Here is a 19,188-nt window from a genome sequence, read left to right as displayed (position 1 = left end):
CTATGAATGTTTAAACCCCCCCCCCAAAAAAAAAAAAAAAGAAACTTGACATGTAATTATTATGGTTTCTCTGGAAATCACTACAATGGAACAGCAGTATTGCTAAAAGTCACTCATGACCCGAGGAGATGCTGAAAGCAACAAATCATTCATTTAGTCATTAAGGGACAATGTAAGTTATGTAAAACCTGCTCACCTATTTTAATTGTCAAAGGATAAGGATGATAATGGGAAACACGTTTTTCCACTATTTGAATATATTTTGCATTCTTTTACATCCCTCCTACAACCAGTTCTAGAAAGTCCTTCACTATGTGGGAATTCTGGCGCTATACTGAATCCTCTAAAAAAATGTCTCCACGTATGCTGATCCTGCTGCTCTCTTTGATCTTCCTAGGTAAGTGGTGTACCATGTAGCATTCATTACTGAAGACAGAAAATTATATTATATTGTATTTTTTTATTTCATGTAAGTCAAAATTGAAAGATGCACTCAGTTGCAGAGTATATTCATACAATACCTGCAATTTTGCCAGGTTACCTGTGACTCCAGCAGATGCTCTGTGGGGAAAACAGGCAATTAACAGAGTAAGATTTTTTTTGGAATCACCACTGTTTAAGGGCTTACCCATACTACACAGAACATAAAACTTTTTATTAGAACCTGTCCAAAAATCATTATTTCAGTCAGATGAATGCTAGGTTTATTACCTCAATGTCAATATACAGGAATCCACTACATGTTAACATGTATTTTTTTTTGTGAACACAACCTTATATAGTAATGTTTGTGTGGTTTTACAGTCCTGTGTCAATACTGTCTTTTTCTCACGCATTAGTATTTAGAGTATATGTAGTATGTGGTAGTGAGTGTGTGCTGCTGGGAGGAATTGGGTCAAACCCGTTGCTTTGCCCTGCATTAGCAAAGCTCAGGTACAGTTTAAAAAACATGCCTCCTAAAGCTCTGCTGGAGTGTAGTTATATACTGTATATATTTCAATTTTTTGTTCACTTGAAAGTTGATCATATCCCATTTTGAGTGCATTTAAGTGCTGCTGATGTTCTGTTAATATGCCAATAAAAGATTGGATTAAATATAATCTTTTAATACGCATTTACCGAATTTGTTCAGTAATGTAAGAGTTTTTCATGTAAGGATATAAATGGGAGATACACACATGTACCTCTGAAAATAGAAAAAGATACAGGAGCTGCTATTGCTGACTTGTTTTTAACCACTTTACCACCGGAGGATTTTGCTGTCTTACGTCCAGGCCACTTTTTTGCAATTCGGCGCTGTGCGAATTTAACTGACAATTGCGTGGTCGTGCGACGCCGTACCCAAACGAAATTTGCGTCCTTTTTTTCCCACAAACAGAGCTTTCTTTTGGTGGTATTTGATCACCTCTGCGATTTTTACTTTTTGCGCTATAAACAAAAAAAGAGCGTTCATTTTGAAAAAATAACAATATTTTTCACATTTTTTTATATGAAATTCCTCCCCAAAAAAAATGTAAAAATCAAAATTTTTTTAAATTTTTGGCCAATTTGTTCTCTGCTACCTATGTTTGGTAAAAAAAAATCACAATAAGCGTATTTTGATTGGTTTTCGCAAAAGTTATTGCGTTTACTAACTAAGGGAAAGATTTCTGTCATTTTTGGTGTTTTTTTTTTAACGAGTAATGGCGGCGATCTGTGATTTTTTTTGCGGGACATTGCGGCGGACAGATCGGACCCTTGACTGACATTTTTGACACTTTTGGGGGTACCAGTGACATTACTACAGTAATCAGTGCTATAAATATGCTCTGTTACTGTAAAAATTACACTGGCAGGGAAGGGGTTAATTTAATAGGAGAGGGAGGGGTTAATGTATGCCTGGTGCTTACTAACGTGTGTGGGGGGAGGTGACTGAGTGACACAGGGACAGATCGCAGCTTCAGCTATGCTGAACCCTGCAATCTGACCCTGCCTGTCACTTAGGAGTGACTCCAGACTCGATTCCCCGACGATCGGGGAAGAGTGGCGGTGATCACCGCCGCTCCTCCCCTGGCCCGACTCCCGCTGTGACTGAATACAGCGGGAGCGAGCCTCCGGCGGCACGTGCGCGCCACTCACAAGAGGAGGAGTCCAGTGACGTAGGTCTACGTTGCTGGATGGGAACGAGCCACTCTGCCGCAGTACAGTCAACGTGACTGGTCGGCAAGTGGTTAAAGTGTATTTCTAGGGAAAAAAAACTTTTTTGGTTAGAATGGGGAAGGGTTAGACCAGGCTTCCTTTTGATGTGGCCCTCGACCTTCTGCTCAGAAATGGCAGGTTGGCAAACCCAGATCAAGGGTTGTCGACCCACCATCCCAGAGCATCAAAGTGGATGGAGCTGGTGCCTAAGGAAGCAAGTGGCTGCAGAGGGAGCAGGAGCCACATAAGCCGATGCTTTCTCTATAGCATTGGCTCCTATCCCAGGCGATGTGCTATAAAGTGATTGTAAAATCTTGTTTAAAAAAAAAAAAAAATAACAGACATGTTATACTGGCCTGCTCTGAGCAGTTGGTTTTGCACACAGTGACCCGGATCCTCCTCTTCCCAGGTCCCTCTTTGGCGCTCCTGGCCCCTCCCTCCTGTTAAATGCCCCCACAGCATATAGCTTGGTATGGGGCACCCGAGCCCAGTCACAGCTCCCCTTGTCCATTCAGACATGGAGCTGTGAACCCCCCCGCCCCCTCTCTCTCCTGATTGGCTGACTGACTTTGATTGAAAGCAGTGCGAGCCAATCGCGCCACACTGCTGTCTCAACTAATGAGGAGAGGAGTTCCAGGCAGCTGAGAAACTCACTGGATAAAGATGGGCTCAGGTCAGGGACATGAAGTCAGGGGAGGCAGAGCCTCAGCTGCCATAAACTTAAAAAAAAAACGATTGAGCTTCGATCCTACCACTGGTCAACATTTGGGGCTCCTAGCACCTATGGTTCTGGAGATACAGGGCTCCTTACTCAGCCTGTCAGAAGCTACATACAGTGCGGCCAGTTTAAATACAAGCTGGCACATGCTGTTTGCAGCAGAGGATAAGCTCACAGTGCCTCTGATTTCTAGTCAGAACTCAATGGACAGCTTGGAGCCTTAGACCAATAGTAAAGCACCATTGGTCCAAGCTGTCCAATTAAAATGCTGCAGTGAAGGCTTTCCTCTCACTGTAGTGTCATAAGGGGCATGTGTCTAAAAGACACATGCTCCCTTCCAGCCCAGCCTTCTTAAAGTGGAGTTTCAGCCAAAAGTGGAACTTCCGCTCATTTGCTTCCTCCCCCCACCATCAGTGCCACATTTGGCACCTTTCAGAGGAGAGGGGGGAATGGGTACCTGTATTTGACAGGTACCCTTCCCCACTTCCGGGAAACAGTGCCGTGGCGCTGACCCTTGGAAGTTCCGCCCAGTTTTTCCTTTACCCGCCGCAGAGCCAATAAAAATGTGCAGCACGCTTTGTGCATGCGCAGTAGGTAGCTTGGTGTGAAGCTGAAAGGCTTCTTTGCCAGTTTCCCTTACAGTGAATGGCGTCGGCAGCACCCGAGAGCTGATCCGAAAATTGGCTGGGGTGCTGACATTGTGGGCTCCCTGGACAGGTAAGTGTCTATATATTAAAAGATAGCATTTTTTCTCCACAGCTTGAACTACTCTTTAACTACAAGAAAAAAAACATGGGTTTATGGGTATAAAGTTTACCCATAATCCCATGCTTTTCTCACACAGTTAAGAGGGAGAATCTGCTGCTGCTGCTGAAAAGGTACTCTTTTATTCAAGCAAAATAATATATTATTATGCTATATGTTTTAAAAAAATAATAATTTAGTAGTTACATTGAAATTACTGGTTTGAAGTTATAAATTTGAACTTCAGTAATTTGGCCATTAAGCCACCTGCTTGAGTACAGTTTTTAAAATATAGTGAATTACCTTAACCACATAACGACCGCCCACCGCAGATATACTGCGGCAGGCAGCCGCTGCTGGGCAAAGTGACGTAGGGGTACGTCACTCACTCAGCCGCCTGTGGGGGGTGAGTGCCCGCCGCCGGAGGCGCGCTCCCGCCCCTGCTCATTCACTGAGATCCCTGCGCAAGTGACCGGCGGCTCCGATGTCCGCCGGTCACTCGCGATCTCCCGCTGGAGAGTGAGAAAGGCCGGCGGCTGATGTAAACACAGCCGTCTGTCATTCTCCCTGATGTAAGTGCAGAGATCATACGATCCTGCTATGTAGGATCGTATGTCTCTGTGGTTACATCACAAGCCACGCCCCCCCCACAGTTAGAAGCACGCCCCTAGGGATACATTTAACCCCCTGATCACCAATAAAGTTAACCCCTTCCATGCCAGTGTCATTTTTACAGTAACAGTGCATATTTAAAGCACTGATTACTGTAGTAATGTCACTGGTACCCCCAAAAGTGTCAAAAATGTCAGTCAAGGGTCCGATCTGTCCGCCGCAATGTTGCAGTCCCGCAAAAAAAATCAGATCGCCACCATTACTAGTAAAAAAAACAATAAAAATGACATAAATCTTTCCCGTAGTTAGTAAACGCAATAACTTTTGCGCAAACCAATCAAAATGCGCTTATTGCGATTTTTTTTACCAAACATATGTAGCAGAAAACAAATTTGCCTAAAATGTTAAAAAATTTTGATTTTTACATTTTTTTTGGAGAATTTCATATAAAAAAATGTGAAAAATATTGTTATACAGGTGATCAAATTCTATTGTACACGGGTGATCAAATACCACCAAAAGAAAGCTCTGTTTGTGGGAAAAAAAGCACGTTAATTTAATTTGGGTACAGCTTCGCACGACCGCGCAATTGTCCGTTAAAGTCACACAGCGCCGAATCGATAAATAGGGCCTGGTCTTTGAGCAGCCAAATCTTCCGGGGTTCAAGTGGTTAAAAACAATATATAATAATTATTTTTATATTACTTACTTATGGTATTTACCAAATGCCACCCTGGCCAATTCTGACACTTCTCTCCTACATGTCAAAAAATCATCATTTTTTTTTTTGTTTTTAAAATTATTTAGAACCCACAAACATTATATATATATTTTTTTTTAGTTGGATTGTTTCACTGTTTTATCGTTTGTTTTAAATTCTCCTGCATTTCACCTTTTAAGTAAATAACCCTGAACCCTTTATTGTTTACTTGTTTATTACTTAATATTACTGTAAAATTTCGGGCTTCAGAAAATAAAGAGACGTCATTTTTTTTCTACAATCTTTATCTTTGCTAGTAATATTGTTTCCAGCATGAACAAAAATGGTGAATGAAAAACATCTTAAAGGGACAGCGTTTATAAATATTTTTGTTAAATGAGTATAACAAGTAGAACTAGTAAAACTGCAATTGCTTACATAATGGGAATTAAATACGTAACTTGTGAATATGTAACTTGTGTGTATCTGGCTCTGATAATAGCAAGTGCCTCCCCATCCACTGACCTCACCGCATGTCCCTGGCTCAGGTAAGTATTAGGGGGGCTGCTGTACACAGAAGGTTTTTTATTATTTTAATGTATAGAATGCATTAAGATAAAAAAAACCTTCTGGCTTTACAATCACTTTAACCACTTAAGCCCCGGAAGATTTTACCCCCTTCCTGACCAGGGGGTATTTTGCGATTCGGCACTGCGTGACTTTAACGGACAATTGCGCGGTCGTGCGACGCTATACCTAAACTAATTTGACGTCCTTTTTTTCCCCACAAACAGAGCTTTCTTTTGGTGGTATTTGATCACCTGTGCGATTTTTCAATCACGAAATAAAAAAAAAAAATAGCTTAAATTTTGCAAAAATAACAATATTTTTCACATTTTTTTTATATGAAATTCCCCCCAAAAAAAAAGTAAAAATCAAAATTTTTTAAAATTTTCGGCCAATTTGTTTTATGCTACATATGTTTGGTAAAAAAAAAAATCGCAAAAAGCATATTTTGATTGGTTTGCGCAAAAGTTATCGCGTTTACTAACAAAGGGAAAGATTTTTGTCATTTTTGTTGTTTTTTTTTTTAACGCGTAATGGCGGCGATCTGCGATTTTTTTGCGGTACTGCGACATTGGGGCGGACAGATCGGACCCTTGACTGACATTTGTGACACTTTTGGGGGTACCAGTGACATTTCTACAGTAATCAGTGCTATACATATGCACTGTTACTGTAAAAATACACTGGTTGTGAAGGGGTTAACTTTATTTGGGAGGGAGGGGCTGTGTGTGTCCCTAGGGGCGTGCTTTCTACTGTGATTGGCTGTGGCTTGAGCTGTAAGGACACTGATCAACGGATCTACATACTAGATCCGTGTGATCAGTGTCTTTACAGCGAGGAGAATGACAGGTGGCTTGTTTACACAAGCTGCCTGACATTCTCCCTCTCCCCCACCGATCGCCGAGTGACCGGCGGACATCGGGTCCGCTGGTCACACGCGCGGGGGGTCCGTGACCACGCGGGAGCGCGCCTCCGGGGGCGCGCGCTCGCTCCCTAGACCCTCACAAGCTAGTGACGTAGCCCTACGTCACTTTGCCTGTGAGGGGCTGACTGCCGACGTAGATCGGCGTTAGGCAGTCGGCAAGTGGTTAAGTATCACTCCACCTGGGACAGGAACCTTTCTAACAGCCAGCAATGCCAGAAGAAATTGAAAGATAAAAGTTGAGTTTATTTACCGCTTCCGGACCGCCCACTGCCTTTTTACTGTGGCGGTGCGGCCCTCCTGCGCGAACCGACGTAGACCTACGTCGGTCACGCACAGGCGGCTAGGGGGCGAGCGCGCGCCTGCACCGATTGCCTTTCTGACACCCGCGATTGTTCCCCGTTGAGAGAGAAGAACGGTCAGCTGTTGTAAACACAGCTGACCGTTCTTCTCCCTGGAATGATCATAGAGCCTCTGTGATCCTTCTATATAGGAACACATGTCTCTATGGTCATTGCACAAGCCACGCCCCCTCCCACAGTTAGAATCACTCCCCTAGGCTCACATTTAACCCCTTGATCACCCACAATGTGAACCCCTTCCCTGCCAGTGTCATTATTACAGTAACAGTGCATATTTGTAGCACCGATTACTGTAGTAATGTCACTGGTCCCCCCAAAAGTTTCAAAAATGTCAGTTAGGCGTCGGATCTGTCCGATTCGCAATGTCGCAGTACCGCTAAAAATCGCAGATCGCCGACATAACTAGTAAAAAAAAAAAGTTTCAAAAATGTCAGTTAGGGGTCGGATCTGTCCGATTCGCAATGTCGCAGTCCCACTAAAAATCGCAGATTGCCGACATAACTAGTAAAAAAAAATTTTCAAAAATGTCAGTTAGGTTTCGGATCTATCCGATTCGCAATGTCGCAGTCCGGCTAAAAATCGCAGTAAAAAAACCCAATAAAAATGTTTCAAAAATGTCAGTTAGGGGTCGGATCTGTCCGATTCGCAATGTCGCAGTCCGGCTAAAAATCGCAGTAAAAAAAAACAATAAAAATGTTTCAAAAATGTCAGTTAGGGGTCGGATCTGTCCGATTCGCAATGTTGCAGTCCCGCTAAAAATCGCAGATCGCTGACCTAACTAGTAAAAAAAAAAAACAATAGAAAGGACATAAATCTTTCCCGTAGTTAGTAGACGCGATAACTTTTGCGCAAACCAATCAAAATACGCTTATTGCGATTTTTTTACCAAAAATTTGTAGTAGAAAACAAACTGGCCTAAAATGTTAGAAAATTTAGATTTTTAAATATTTTTTTTGAGAATGTTATATAGCAGAAAGTGAAAAATATTGTTTTTTTTTTTCAAAATTGTTGCTCTTTTTTTGTTTATAGCGCAAAAGCGCAAAAAAAAAAATTGCACAGGTGATCAAATACCACCAAAAGAAAGCTCTATTTGTGGGAAAAAAAGACATCAATTTTGTTTGAGTACAGCGTTGCACGACTGCGCAATTGTCCGTTAAAGTAATGCAGTGCCGAATCGCAAAATATGGCCTGGTCATTAGGGGGCAAATCCTTCCGGTCCAGAATTGTAAAGATCACATCTTAGCAATGGGCATATTATGTATTAAACATCATATTTTGCAATGGGCATTTATGAGCATTTTTAACAAAAAGGGTTATTAGGCTGCTTTCACACTGCGCTGTACCTGCGGCTTTCCTGTGGGTTAGCTGCACTGAGCCAGACTTCTATTCTATCCTGCGGGTTTGGTGCGCTTTCTGAAATGCAGGAGTTTTGGTGCGCTTTCAGAAAGTGCACCACACCTGCAAGATATAATAGAAATCTATGGCGAAGCATAGCTAACCCACAGGAAAGCCGCAGGTGCACTACGTTGCACCTGGGGTGTGGGTAAATAACAGCAGATCAGCATCCTGAAGCTGGCCATACATTATACAATTTTATAATTAAATTTGTAGCTTTATCTTCAACTATGTAATACAAGGGCCTGCCTGATTACATACAAACTAAAAGTGTTTAGGTTTGATCTCATATTTTATGGTTTTGGTAAACCTAAAGGAAAATTGTATATGAAAATTGTATAATGTATGGTCAGCTTTAGGCCCCTTTCACAAGACCAGCCCAATTGGGTCCATCTGTCCGTTTTCTTTCTTTTTGTGATTGTAATTAACCTCCTTAAGACCTTGCCACGCAGATTTAGTGTGGCAGGGTGGCCCTCCTGTGCAAAATCACATACCTATACATGATTTCGTGCAGTGGGTCTGGGGCGCACGCGCCGCTCCACTCCCGCTGTATTTGGACACCGCAGGAGCCAATCAGCAGGTCCGTCCCTGATGTTAATCCCTTCCCTGCCAGTGTCATTAGTACAGTGACAGTGAATTTTTTTTTTAGCACTGATCACTGTAATAATGTCACTGGTCCACAAAAAGTGTCAAAAGTGTCAGTTAGGTGTCCGATTTTTTCCCCCGTAATGTCACAGTACAGCTAAAAGTTACTTGATTGCTGGCATTACTAAATAAATAAATAAAAGTTCCATAAATATATCCCATAGTTTGTAGACGCTATAACTTTTTCGCACACCAATCAATATACGCTTATTGGGATTTTTTTTTTTTTACCAAAAACATGTAGCAAAATACATATTGGCCTAAACTGATGAATAAATTTGATTTTTTTTTAATTTTTTTTATTGGATGTGTTTTACAGCATAAAGTAAAATATATTTTTGTTAATAGCGCAAAAAATAAAAACCATAGAGTTGATCAAATACCACCAAAAGAAAGCTCTACTTGTGGGAAAAGAGGGACATCCAATTTTATTTGGGTACAGCGTCGCACAACCATGCAATTGTCAGTTAAAGTAACGCAGTGCGGCAAAAAATGGCCTGGTCATGAAGGGGGGGCCGAAGTGGGTAAACATCCAACTAAGATTGGTCCCAAAGAAAATGATGATCTTGATTGTTGTTTAAAATCTTCATTATGCTATTCAAAATTAAAAAAAAATAAAATTCTAAGACATTTAATTTCATTTTGGCCTGCGACCGGTTACCAAATCACTTAAGTGGCACTCACTCTTCAAAGCACCCCAGGGTTAGACCCTCTGTCAAGTTTATACTTATATCTGTGTCCTAAAAGGGGAAATTTGAGATTTGCCCCTTTATTTGTACTGGTGACCATTGTCACTGATAAAGAAAGTGATGGGAAATCCTAAATTTTAGAGTCGTCCGCAGAGCAAGAGGTGTAAGGCTTAGATGCGGATGCAGCTGACAGCAGGGGTCCAGTGCGTCCCTGTTCTCCATTTCAGAGATGAATCAGGCCTGAATTTTTGCCGGAATTGGGACCCGAAACAGAGACAAAAATGCACAGGACCCCTGTGCCATCCGCTCCGCTGCAGCCACGGAGATGTGTGAACCCGCTCCATTGAGAGCCGATTACAATCTTCTGTCATGTGAATTGGATGCGGGGAAACCCACATTTGATTCACATAAGTGTGAGCCCAGCCTAAATCTTCAAATGGGGACACTGTTTATTACGAGAATTCTCCTCGTTTTCGGAGACATCTTCTAACTTTCTATTGTGTTTCTAAGTCAGCAAATGAAGGGAAATGTCCCCAATAGCACACAGATAGCAAATGCTCTAGTCAAAACTAAAAAACAAGTTTTATCTATGCATACACTTTAAGGTACAGATTCTGTGGCTGTCTCCTGATCATAGCTTCACTATCTAGGATTGCACTGATCTGGATGAATCAGGCAGTCAGCAAAGTCTAAAAATGTTAAATTTCCATCCTGCATACTAGTTTCAGTCTCCCGTAGGAGTTGCTGAAGTCAGGGTTCCCCACTGCTTCACAGCCAGTCACACAGCATTTCCTTCCCCCATCCACATGCAGAAATCAATCTTTGGCATTTTTTTGTAGTTTTATTAGAGGATGATAACTCGGATGGGGTAAGGGTTTATGGGATGCCCAGTGTGGCAACAACAATACTTCAGGGACACTTCCTCCCTATTTACAGTTTCCTCTTTTTCTTTCCTCCTGCACAAACTTTGTTCCTCTTGCACAGCTTCTGCTGGTTCACTCCTGAGGGAAAAAACAGTCCATTGTCAGTTCTGCAACAACCCATTACATGCAGGAATTCTCAGTCCCTTGGTAAAGTGGCACATAGGGAGTGAATAGCAGAACACATCACCCTCTGCTTCCCGATGGCAATTGATCCTAGTTCCACTGCTTGCAGAAGTTGCTGCCAACAGCCTCACCTGGCTGATCTCCTCCTGACTGACATGTACATGGAGATTCACAGGGCAAGATTTGATGAAGACTTGGCACACCGCTGTCTCAAGAGAGCACTTCTACAACTGGCAGATTTTTCCCTTGTCTGCCCCGGCATTGTGGTAATCTACTTACTGTCTCTCCTTGCTCTCTCCACTGCCACTCTGGCCTGAATTCCTCCAACTGCCTCCACTATTTTCCAGAACATTCTCCAACATTCTAGAAAACAGGGGGAGGCACCAGAAAGCTGCCAGGATGAGTCTAACGAATCTAGCCCTGGGCTCTAAAAACCCTGACCCAGATTCAATGAACCAGACTATATTTTACCTGCACCAACACTAGTAGCACACACCACACTAAAGGGTGCAGCACATATCACTAGGTAGTAAAGATCAGGATGACAGTCTTGGTGCCTGGAAAATAAGCCAGCAATGGCAGCTCCCATATGTTTGTCCTTACAGGTACTCTTCACATGCTAGAGGCTGCACAGAAAGTTCCTTGAAACACTCTAAATTCCTGCTGGCCAGCCCATGGCCCTTTTTTACATGCAGACCCCAGTAGTGGGAGTGGGGGCACTGAATCGCAAAGAGGGCTGTAATGAGCAAATTTCTATTTTGTAACAGTACCTGTAGCATGTCTGCAGTCTCTGACCCTTTCCACTAGTACTGTATATCTGTTTCTGACAGTCTCTGTAGTTTTTCATATACTGAATATAATGTATGGTCCTTTGGTACTTAGAAGGGTAACAGTTGAGACCCTTTTCTCCTTAATTTTATATCCACTAATTTAAATGACATGGCTTTTTTTTCTTGGCAGATAAAGTCTGGTGTCAGTCTGACTGTAGTTTCCAGAACCTGTTGCAATCATTAAACCTAGAAAATGCCTCAAAGGTGCGTCCAGTGAGGAATTGGAAGAATACATCCATAGTTTTTATTGACATGACCTTATACACCATTGTAGATTTGGTAAGATCTTCATAAGCTTCTGTGTGTTTTTAATCAAATACATACAGTTACTTTATTAGTTAAAACTATCATCTCAGATCCCTTGAAGGTGGGGCCTAGGGATGGGATCAGAGAGAGATCATATACACGCTTTTTGATGTTGTAAATTGTCTTGTGTTTTGCATTTGGGTTAACATTGAAATAAAACAGTTTCTATAGACGTTGGCATTTAGGCAAAATAGCAATATATATTTGCATAGTATTACAATAGAGCAACTGTAATAATGAATAGATAGAAGCGCACGCTGGAGAGCCACCCAATTCAATGTGTATCAGAAAGGCTTCAGTTTTGACTCCTTCTAAGTCTCCTTCTATGGGCTTAGTCAAAGACATTGTTGGGGCATGGATTTCGGAGGAGGCAAAGCTGAAACCTTTCTGATACACATAGAAATGGGTAGCTCTCTGTTGTGCGCCTCTCTATTTGGGAAGCCAGCACTCGACAGGGTTGGAATCACTAGGTGATTTTGATGAAGCTTTGAGAGACAATCTATGGTTTATTGGTTCTAAGTGATTACAATATAGCAGAAGGAAACTGCACAGTCTTAACAGTATTGGGCCTCTGTTACCGGCAGGCGGCTCCTGCTGGAGTGGTGGCACTATTCAACATACTGAGGCAGCATCCTGTTGCTGCTGAGATGTTGCTGCTGAGAAGAACCCCAAATCACTAATCCAGACTCTGGAATTTTTCTTCTGTGGCACTACCCGGAAGAAGCCGCTGAAATTTTGGCCTATTTCCCCCACACAGCACCCACAGGCAAAAAGGAATTTTCCGCACACTCCAATTGGCTCAAGGAACAATCTAGGGCAGTGATGGCAAACCTTGGCACCCCAGATGTTTTGGAACTACATTTCCCATAATGCTCAACTACACTGCAGAGTGCATGAGCATTATGGGAAATGTAGTTCCAAAATATCTGAGGTGCCAAGGTTCAACATCACTGATCTAGGGGTTTTGTTTTTTTTTCGTGTTTATTTTGAGAATGAAGAACTTGGATAGGTATTGGGGGTACATGGGATGCCCCAAAACCAAAGAAACTTGTAAGCTCCAAACAAACGAAGAACTGCTAAAGTCTCTGGCTGCTAAAGTCCAACTGAACTATGCTGCACATCCGTAGGAGTAGTGGTGCAGCTAAAATAAAGATAAAAGTTTAAAAAAGTCAACTTTGAAAAGTCAGCTCTTGGCTAATTGCACGGCACCTGGCTGTTTTAGACCCAAAGTAGACACATTGGGGTGCTCCTGGCTGTCTTGCACTATATTAAAGCTGTCCTCTAGGTCCCAGACATATGCAATATTGCACTATACTGTCCTCTCTGCTGCTTTGGGTGTAATGGCTGGTTTGTACTTACTCAGTCCCTTTAAGTAGCTCATAGAATCCAGAAAGCTACTGCACTTGCCTCTTTGCTAAACAGTCTGCTCCTAGCTTGACTTGAAATCTGCAGCTAGGCCTAGTAATGTCCTGGAGCCTTTCTTCTCTCTCTCTCTCCTCTTGCTCTTTTTCTTCTGCCCGAGGGGGTGGAGCCCCCAGCACAAGGGGTCACCTCCAGATGGCTGGACCCTGGACTCCATTCCCAGACTGGCAGGCTTCTAGGTATTTATGGGTTGTCTCCCCACCTTCTGGGCCCACCCCCCCAGGGATTGGTGGAAACTCCATATAAATGCAGGCTGCAGCCTTTGTCCTTCCACCCACTATGTTCCAGAAATAGCCAGAGAGTTCCAGGAGACAGGGTGAGATTTCAAAGCCACAGTCTTTGAAGCACTGCTGAATCCTAAGCACAAATAACTCTTGCTTCTCTAAGACAAGAAGAGAGAAGACCGGGCGCCGATCTAAGTGTAGCAATGTAACATTTATTAACAATTCAAGGAGTACTACTCACAGGAGTAAGATAAAAACAGGCATCTCGATAGAGTGATGGGTTTGCAGAGTTCGTCCAGGGGGTCCTCCCGTGATCCTGTCGGAGCTGGTGCTGCGGAGGATGAGCTGCAATCTCCTGGTGTGGGACGCGCTGATCGCTCAGTGGTGGTTTAGCAGCGTGGGTCCGCAGGGAGGAGGGCCGTGATGTCACTTCCTGGAGACACTGTGCACTCGAACGGCGACGCGTTGCGGACCATGCGCTTCTTCTTCAGGACCCACGCTGCTAAACCACCGCCGAGCGATCAGCGCGTCCCACACCAGGAGATTGCAGCTCATCCTCCGCAGCACCAGCTCCGACAGGATCACAGGAGGACCCCCTGGACGAACTCTGCAAACCCATCACTCTATCGAGATGCCTGTTTTTATCTTACTCCTGTGTACTCCTTGAATTGTCAATAAATGTTACATTGCTACACTTAGATCGGCGCCCGGTCTTCTCTCTTCTTGTCTTGGATCATACAGGGTTACTTCACCCTTCACTGGAGGCGGCCATCAAAGTGCTTAGCAAACCACACTGGACTTTATGTACCGAAGCCAACCTTGCCATATTTGCTCTATGCATAGATACTGCATGCAGTTCTGACCATCTGATCGCGCCAATCTCTCCCCAACTCTTGCTTCTCTGCCTACAGAGGAGCCAAACTAAACCTAACCTACATAAGCAACAGTGAGGGTGCTACACTTTGGCACAGGTGTCACCCCTGCACTGACCCTACTCCACAGGAACTTCTACCTGCACTTTACATACTCCCTAACAAAGGGGCCTCCATCCCTAATGTACCACCTGCTCCAGACATGCCCAAATGACACGGGAACCCTAAATTATAAGGTCCCACACCAAGAGGTACCAAGAAGTTGCAGCATCCAGTCAGACAGCTGCCACCTCTGAGACACCAAAGGATTCCCTGAGGGAGCAATTCCCTCTAAAGACTCCAAACCATCTGTATATTGGCACAGTGCCACCTACTGGAATGAAGGAAAACCTGCACCTGCTTACACCCTGGTGACTCGGAATTTGCATTATGCAATTCTATATACAGTAAACCCCCGCTCCATCGCGGTTCAGTTTTTGCGGTCCCGGTATATTGCGTTTTTTTTTGTAATGTTATTTTACTATATAAATCATTAAAAATGAAATATTTTTGTGTTTTCCATAGCTCTTGCTATGTCTCTCAGTATCTTTTATGTGTTTAAATGAGTTTCTATTGTTTTAAAAGTGTGTTTAAAGACCTTAAAATGCTTTTAGACGTACAGTGACAGTAAAAAAAACATGCCTACAATGCATTTTAATAGGATTTTTCTATTTCGCGGATTTTCACTTTTCGTCCAGAACGTAACCCCCGCAATGGAGGGGGGTTTACTGTACTCTTTATGTTAAAAAAATTTTAATTTTATAGAACACTTGCAGCACACCTTTGCATGCAATCTTTTGCAGCTAAAGGGCCCTGAATCTTTGATTGCTTTATCTGCTGTGTTTGAAAACTACCGGAACCCTTATCTGCCTGCTTTAGTAAGACTGCCCATGCTGCACATAGTTATGGCCCATACAGGAGCATGCAGCAAGTTGCAGCAATCTGGGATTTAGGACACCTGGGCTGCAGAACAACAAATATAAAGGTATGTGCAAGGTCATGTTTCCGTCACAGTCATTAAAAACATGTTAAGTATTTCCATTGTTAAACAGCCAGTGTCCTAAAAATCAGAACACACTGAGGTGTTTTAAGTCACTGTGGTGTCAGAAACATAACAGGCACATTAATTTTGTTTTAACACATCTTGAGAAAATGCAAATATTTAATAACTTAAAAAAGTAAAGTCATTTCGAGTCAAATGTCTCAAGTCAAAGTCAAGTCTCAAGTCATGAATACCAAGTCAAAGTCAAGTCGAGTCTTTTATTAATTTTAGTCAAGCAAGTCTCAAGTCCTCAAACTGGTGACTTAAGTCTGACTTAACCACTTAAGCCTCGGAAGATTTTACCCCCTTCCTGACCATGACCTATTTTGCGATTCGGCACTGTGTTGCTTTAACGGACAATTGCGTGGTCGTGCGACGCTGTACCTAAAATAATTTCACGTCCTCTTTTTCCCACAAACAGAGCTTTCTTTTGGTGGTATTTGATCACCTGTGCGATTTTTTGATCATGCGCTATAAACAAAAAAAGAGCGTAAATTTTGCAAAAATAACAATATTTTTCACATTTTTTTATATGAAATTCCCCCTCCCCCCCCAAAAAAAAATTTAAAAATCTAAATTATTTAACATTTTAAGCCAATTTATTTTCTGCTACAATATGTTTGGTAAAAAAAATCGCAAAAAGCGTATTTTGATTGGTTTGCGCAAAAGTTATTGCGTTTACTAACTAAGGGAAAGATTTTTGTCATTTTTGTTGGTTTTTTTTTGACGAGTAATGGCGGCGATCTGTGATTTTTTTTGGGGACTGCGACATTGCGGCGGACAGATCGGACCCTTGACTGACATTTTTGACACTTTTGGGGTTACCAGTGACATTACTACAGTAATCAGTGCTATACATATGCACTGTTACTATAAAAATGACACTGGGAGGGAAGGGGTTAACTTTATTGGAGAGGGAGGGGCTAAGTGTGTCCCTAGGGGTGTGTTTCTAACTGTGATTGGATGTGGCTACTTGTGTAAGAACAGAGATCAACGGTCCTACATAGTACAACTGTGTGATCTCCATTCTTGCACAGGGGAGAATGATAGGCGGTTGTGTTTACATTAGCCGCCTGCCTTTCTCCTGCTCTAATGGACGATCGCGAGTGCCCGGCGGACATCGGGTCCGCCGGGCACACACGCGGGGGGGTCCATGAGCGCGCCTCCGGCGGCGCACGCTCGCTCCCCAGAGCCTCACAGGCTAGCGACGTAGACCTACGTCGCTTTGCCTGTCAGGGGCTGACTGCCGAAGTAGATCTACGTTAGGCAGTCGGCAAGTGGTTAAGTCCAGTCATGTGACTCAAGTCCCCCACCTCTGCTAAAATGCATTTCTGGAGCCTGTCAGTACCAAAATATCTCTAGTACTGATAAAGTGATTCAAGTCTAGACCTGCATTTCTTCATGGATGAAAAAGTATTTAAATGATTTATCCACTGGGATAGGCGTTAATGGGAGGGAGTCCTCTTTACAAACTAAAGCCCTTCTAGGTGTAGATACATTCGATTTTTCTTAGATACTGTTTTTATACATACCTTTATCCTGCAGTCTTATAACAATTTCGGTGCCGTTGCAGGAGTGTCCTTTTCTCCTTCAATGGCAGCAAGGAAAGGGGGGGGGTAAGGGGGGAGGGTTCAGGCTGCCACTCAGTCTTGGAGTACTAAGAACCTAGCCTGCCTGAAGACCACCACAACCACTGGGCTTTATCATCATGGAAACAAAGTGCTTTATCGGGGGGGTTCCCCCCTCCCCATGTAAGGGAATGTGCCCTGGCATGATTAAGAAGAGCAGGGGCACATGCCCCCCTTTACCTGACCTGCCAGTCTTCATGCATGGATAAGGGTCTGGTATGAAAATGTGAGGGGTGTGACGGTGGCGGGTATCAGACCCTGCCCTTCTCACTAACTCGTGACCGAGGACCAGGTAATCTCACACCCTGCCGTCACTTGCGTAACAATGCCACTCTCAGCTGCACCTGGCACAAAGACTTTCCAGCTTGCGGGACCACAATCTAGATGCCAGCAGGCTGAGAGCGATTGTCACCGGGCTAATTAAGCAATTAACTCTTTCTCTGCCACCACCGCTACGTTATTTTATGAGCCCAGCGGATGCTCGTAATTTTAGAAATACCAATTATGACTTTAGAATAATCATCTGTAACACGCGCTGTCACCGCAGACAGGAATGTCCAGAGGATTTATTCGAGACAGTAGCGCTCTTCAAGAGACAGGTTCGTTGTTAGCTTGCATTAAGAGCTTAGGGACAAGATTAACACTTTTCAAAATAAAGTTTAATAATAAAAAGGTTAAAATTGGTGCAAATAAAAATATTTACAGAAAAATGGGTTTTAAAGAAATAGAGACACAATTCAGCAATTTAGAAAAATAAGATAAAGAATTAGAAATGAAGATACTTGCAGTCAATGTCCTGAGTAGTATCAGAGTTTCAGAAGCTGAGCATGTGTGATCGGTTCTCCACTTGATAGATGTTTCTTCTTTGATGTTACATGAGAACTGCCATGCAAAGTTTGAGCAAGCTTTTCTCTAGGATCAAAGGGGTGGTGATGGACACCCCTGACCAATTACAACAGAGTGGCAAAGGGCTGTCCTGTGGTTTACGACCATATCAAATGTACCTTTGTGGACAGAGTCATACCACTCTTAATATCTCGAAATATGTAAGGGTTACATTCTTTAAACTGCTAGTTTATAACTCAGCATGTCATTTGGCTTTAATAGATACTAAAAATGGATAACTTTATCGTACAGGGAATATCTTATCGCTATTTTCTATTCTATATGTGATAGGGAGGTCATGCATGGTCTCGTTCTGTTCAGTATTTTATTTTGCATTTAACTATACACTTTCTAGAGACATATTTTGGCTGTGTTTACAATTATGAATTTGTTTGTGAATGTGTTACAGTTCTAATGACCAGCTGGGCTGTGTGGTATTTGCGACCCAGCCTGGTCAGCCTTAATGGCTTGCTCGTTTATGGCTCACGAACTTGCCTGTCCTGTCCTACACATCTGCCAGGCGTCCTGTCGGCTGAGATAAGGTTCTTTGAAGTGCCAGCTCTTTGAAGCTGCAGGCCTCTGCATTCCTGAGTTAATCAGGTCGAGGGGGTAGGGTGAGTGAGTGTTTTTGTAACTGTCATGGCAGAGCTCTGAAACAAAATGGTTGCTTGACAAAATGGTATATCCAGTGCAGGATACCATTACAAGGGGAATCCCACACCCTTTTTTCTTTCTTTGTTTTGTATGGAGTCCCCCTTGAGCTCCATACCAGACCCTTATTATGGATAAGAATATGGTAGGTATTTTAGAAGAAACCCCACAGTGTTTTTGTTCTGTAGGGCCCCCCCATTAACAACTATAATAGACCCTCATCTAGCATAAGGGTCTGGTATAAATTAAGGAAATGCCCGGCAATTTATCTCCCACGGGATAACAGAAACAGAACATTGTCTGAAGCTGTTGTGTGATGGCAATTTAATCTGCATTTATTATTCTTTGTAAATGTCATTTTTGCTGTAGTAGGTTGGCTACATTTTTTTGCTTGGTAATGGACCCCCAAGTCATTACCCAGCCCCCTGTACAAATTGTTTGACAATGCCTTGTCTATTAGCTCAGAAAATGTTCATTATATTTTTTTAACATTCGACTCCCCTTGATGTTAATGGGGTTCAGATTCGACACCCACACTTTAGTCATGTTCTCTGAACCTACCTCCAACTGAAGCCTGCCACAAATGTATTAAAATTCAGCTGGTTCAGCAGGGAACAGCTAAATGTTGATCTATGTATGGCTGTCCCCGTTTGACAGAAGCTGATCTAATGATTGACTTCTTTCAAACAGAAATTTTGGAAAACCTTTGTC

General features: G+C 42.8%; 1 protein-coding gene across 1 annotated transcript in view; it reads left to right on the top strand.

The window, feature by feature from the left end:
• Positions 1-312: 312 nt before the first annotated feature.
• Positions 313-19,188, top strand: part of LOC309565617 (5-hydroxytryptamine receptor 3A-like) — a gene marked incomplete at both ends in the record, with an annotated part of 73,421 nt that continues 54,545 nt past the window's right edge. The window contains 2 exons of the mRNA XM_082270572.1: positions 313-397; positions 11,539-11,687. Of these exons, the coding sequence (XP_082126698.1) occupies positions 313-397; positions 11,539-11,687 (234 nt within the window). The remainder of the gene's footprint in view (positions 398-11,538; positions 11,688-19,188) is intronic.

This window comes from Pelophylax lessonae (genome assembly GCF_965119305.1).
Source record: "Pelophylax lessonae genome assembly, chromosome: 10".
Taxonomy (NCBI): domain Eukaryota; kingdom Metazoa; phylum Chordata; class Amphibia; order Anura; family Ranidae; genus Pelophylax; species Pelophylax lessonae.
The sequence above is the reverse complement of the archived record's forward strand: the minus strand, read 5'-3'. Positions and strand labels throughout refer to the sequence as shown.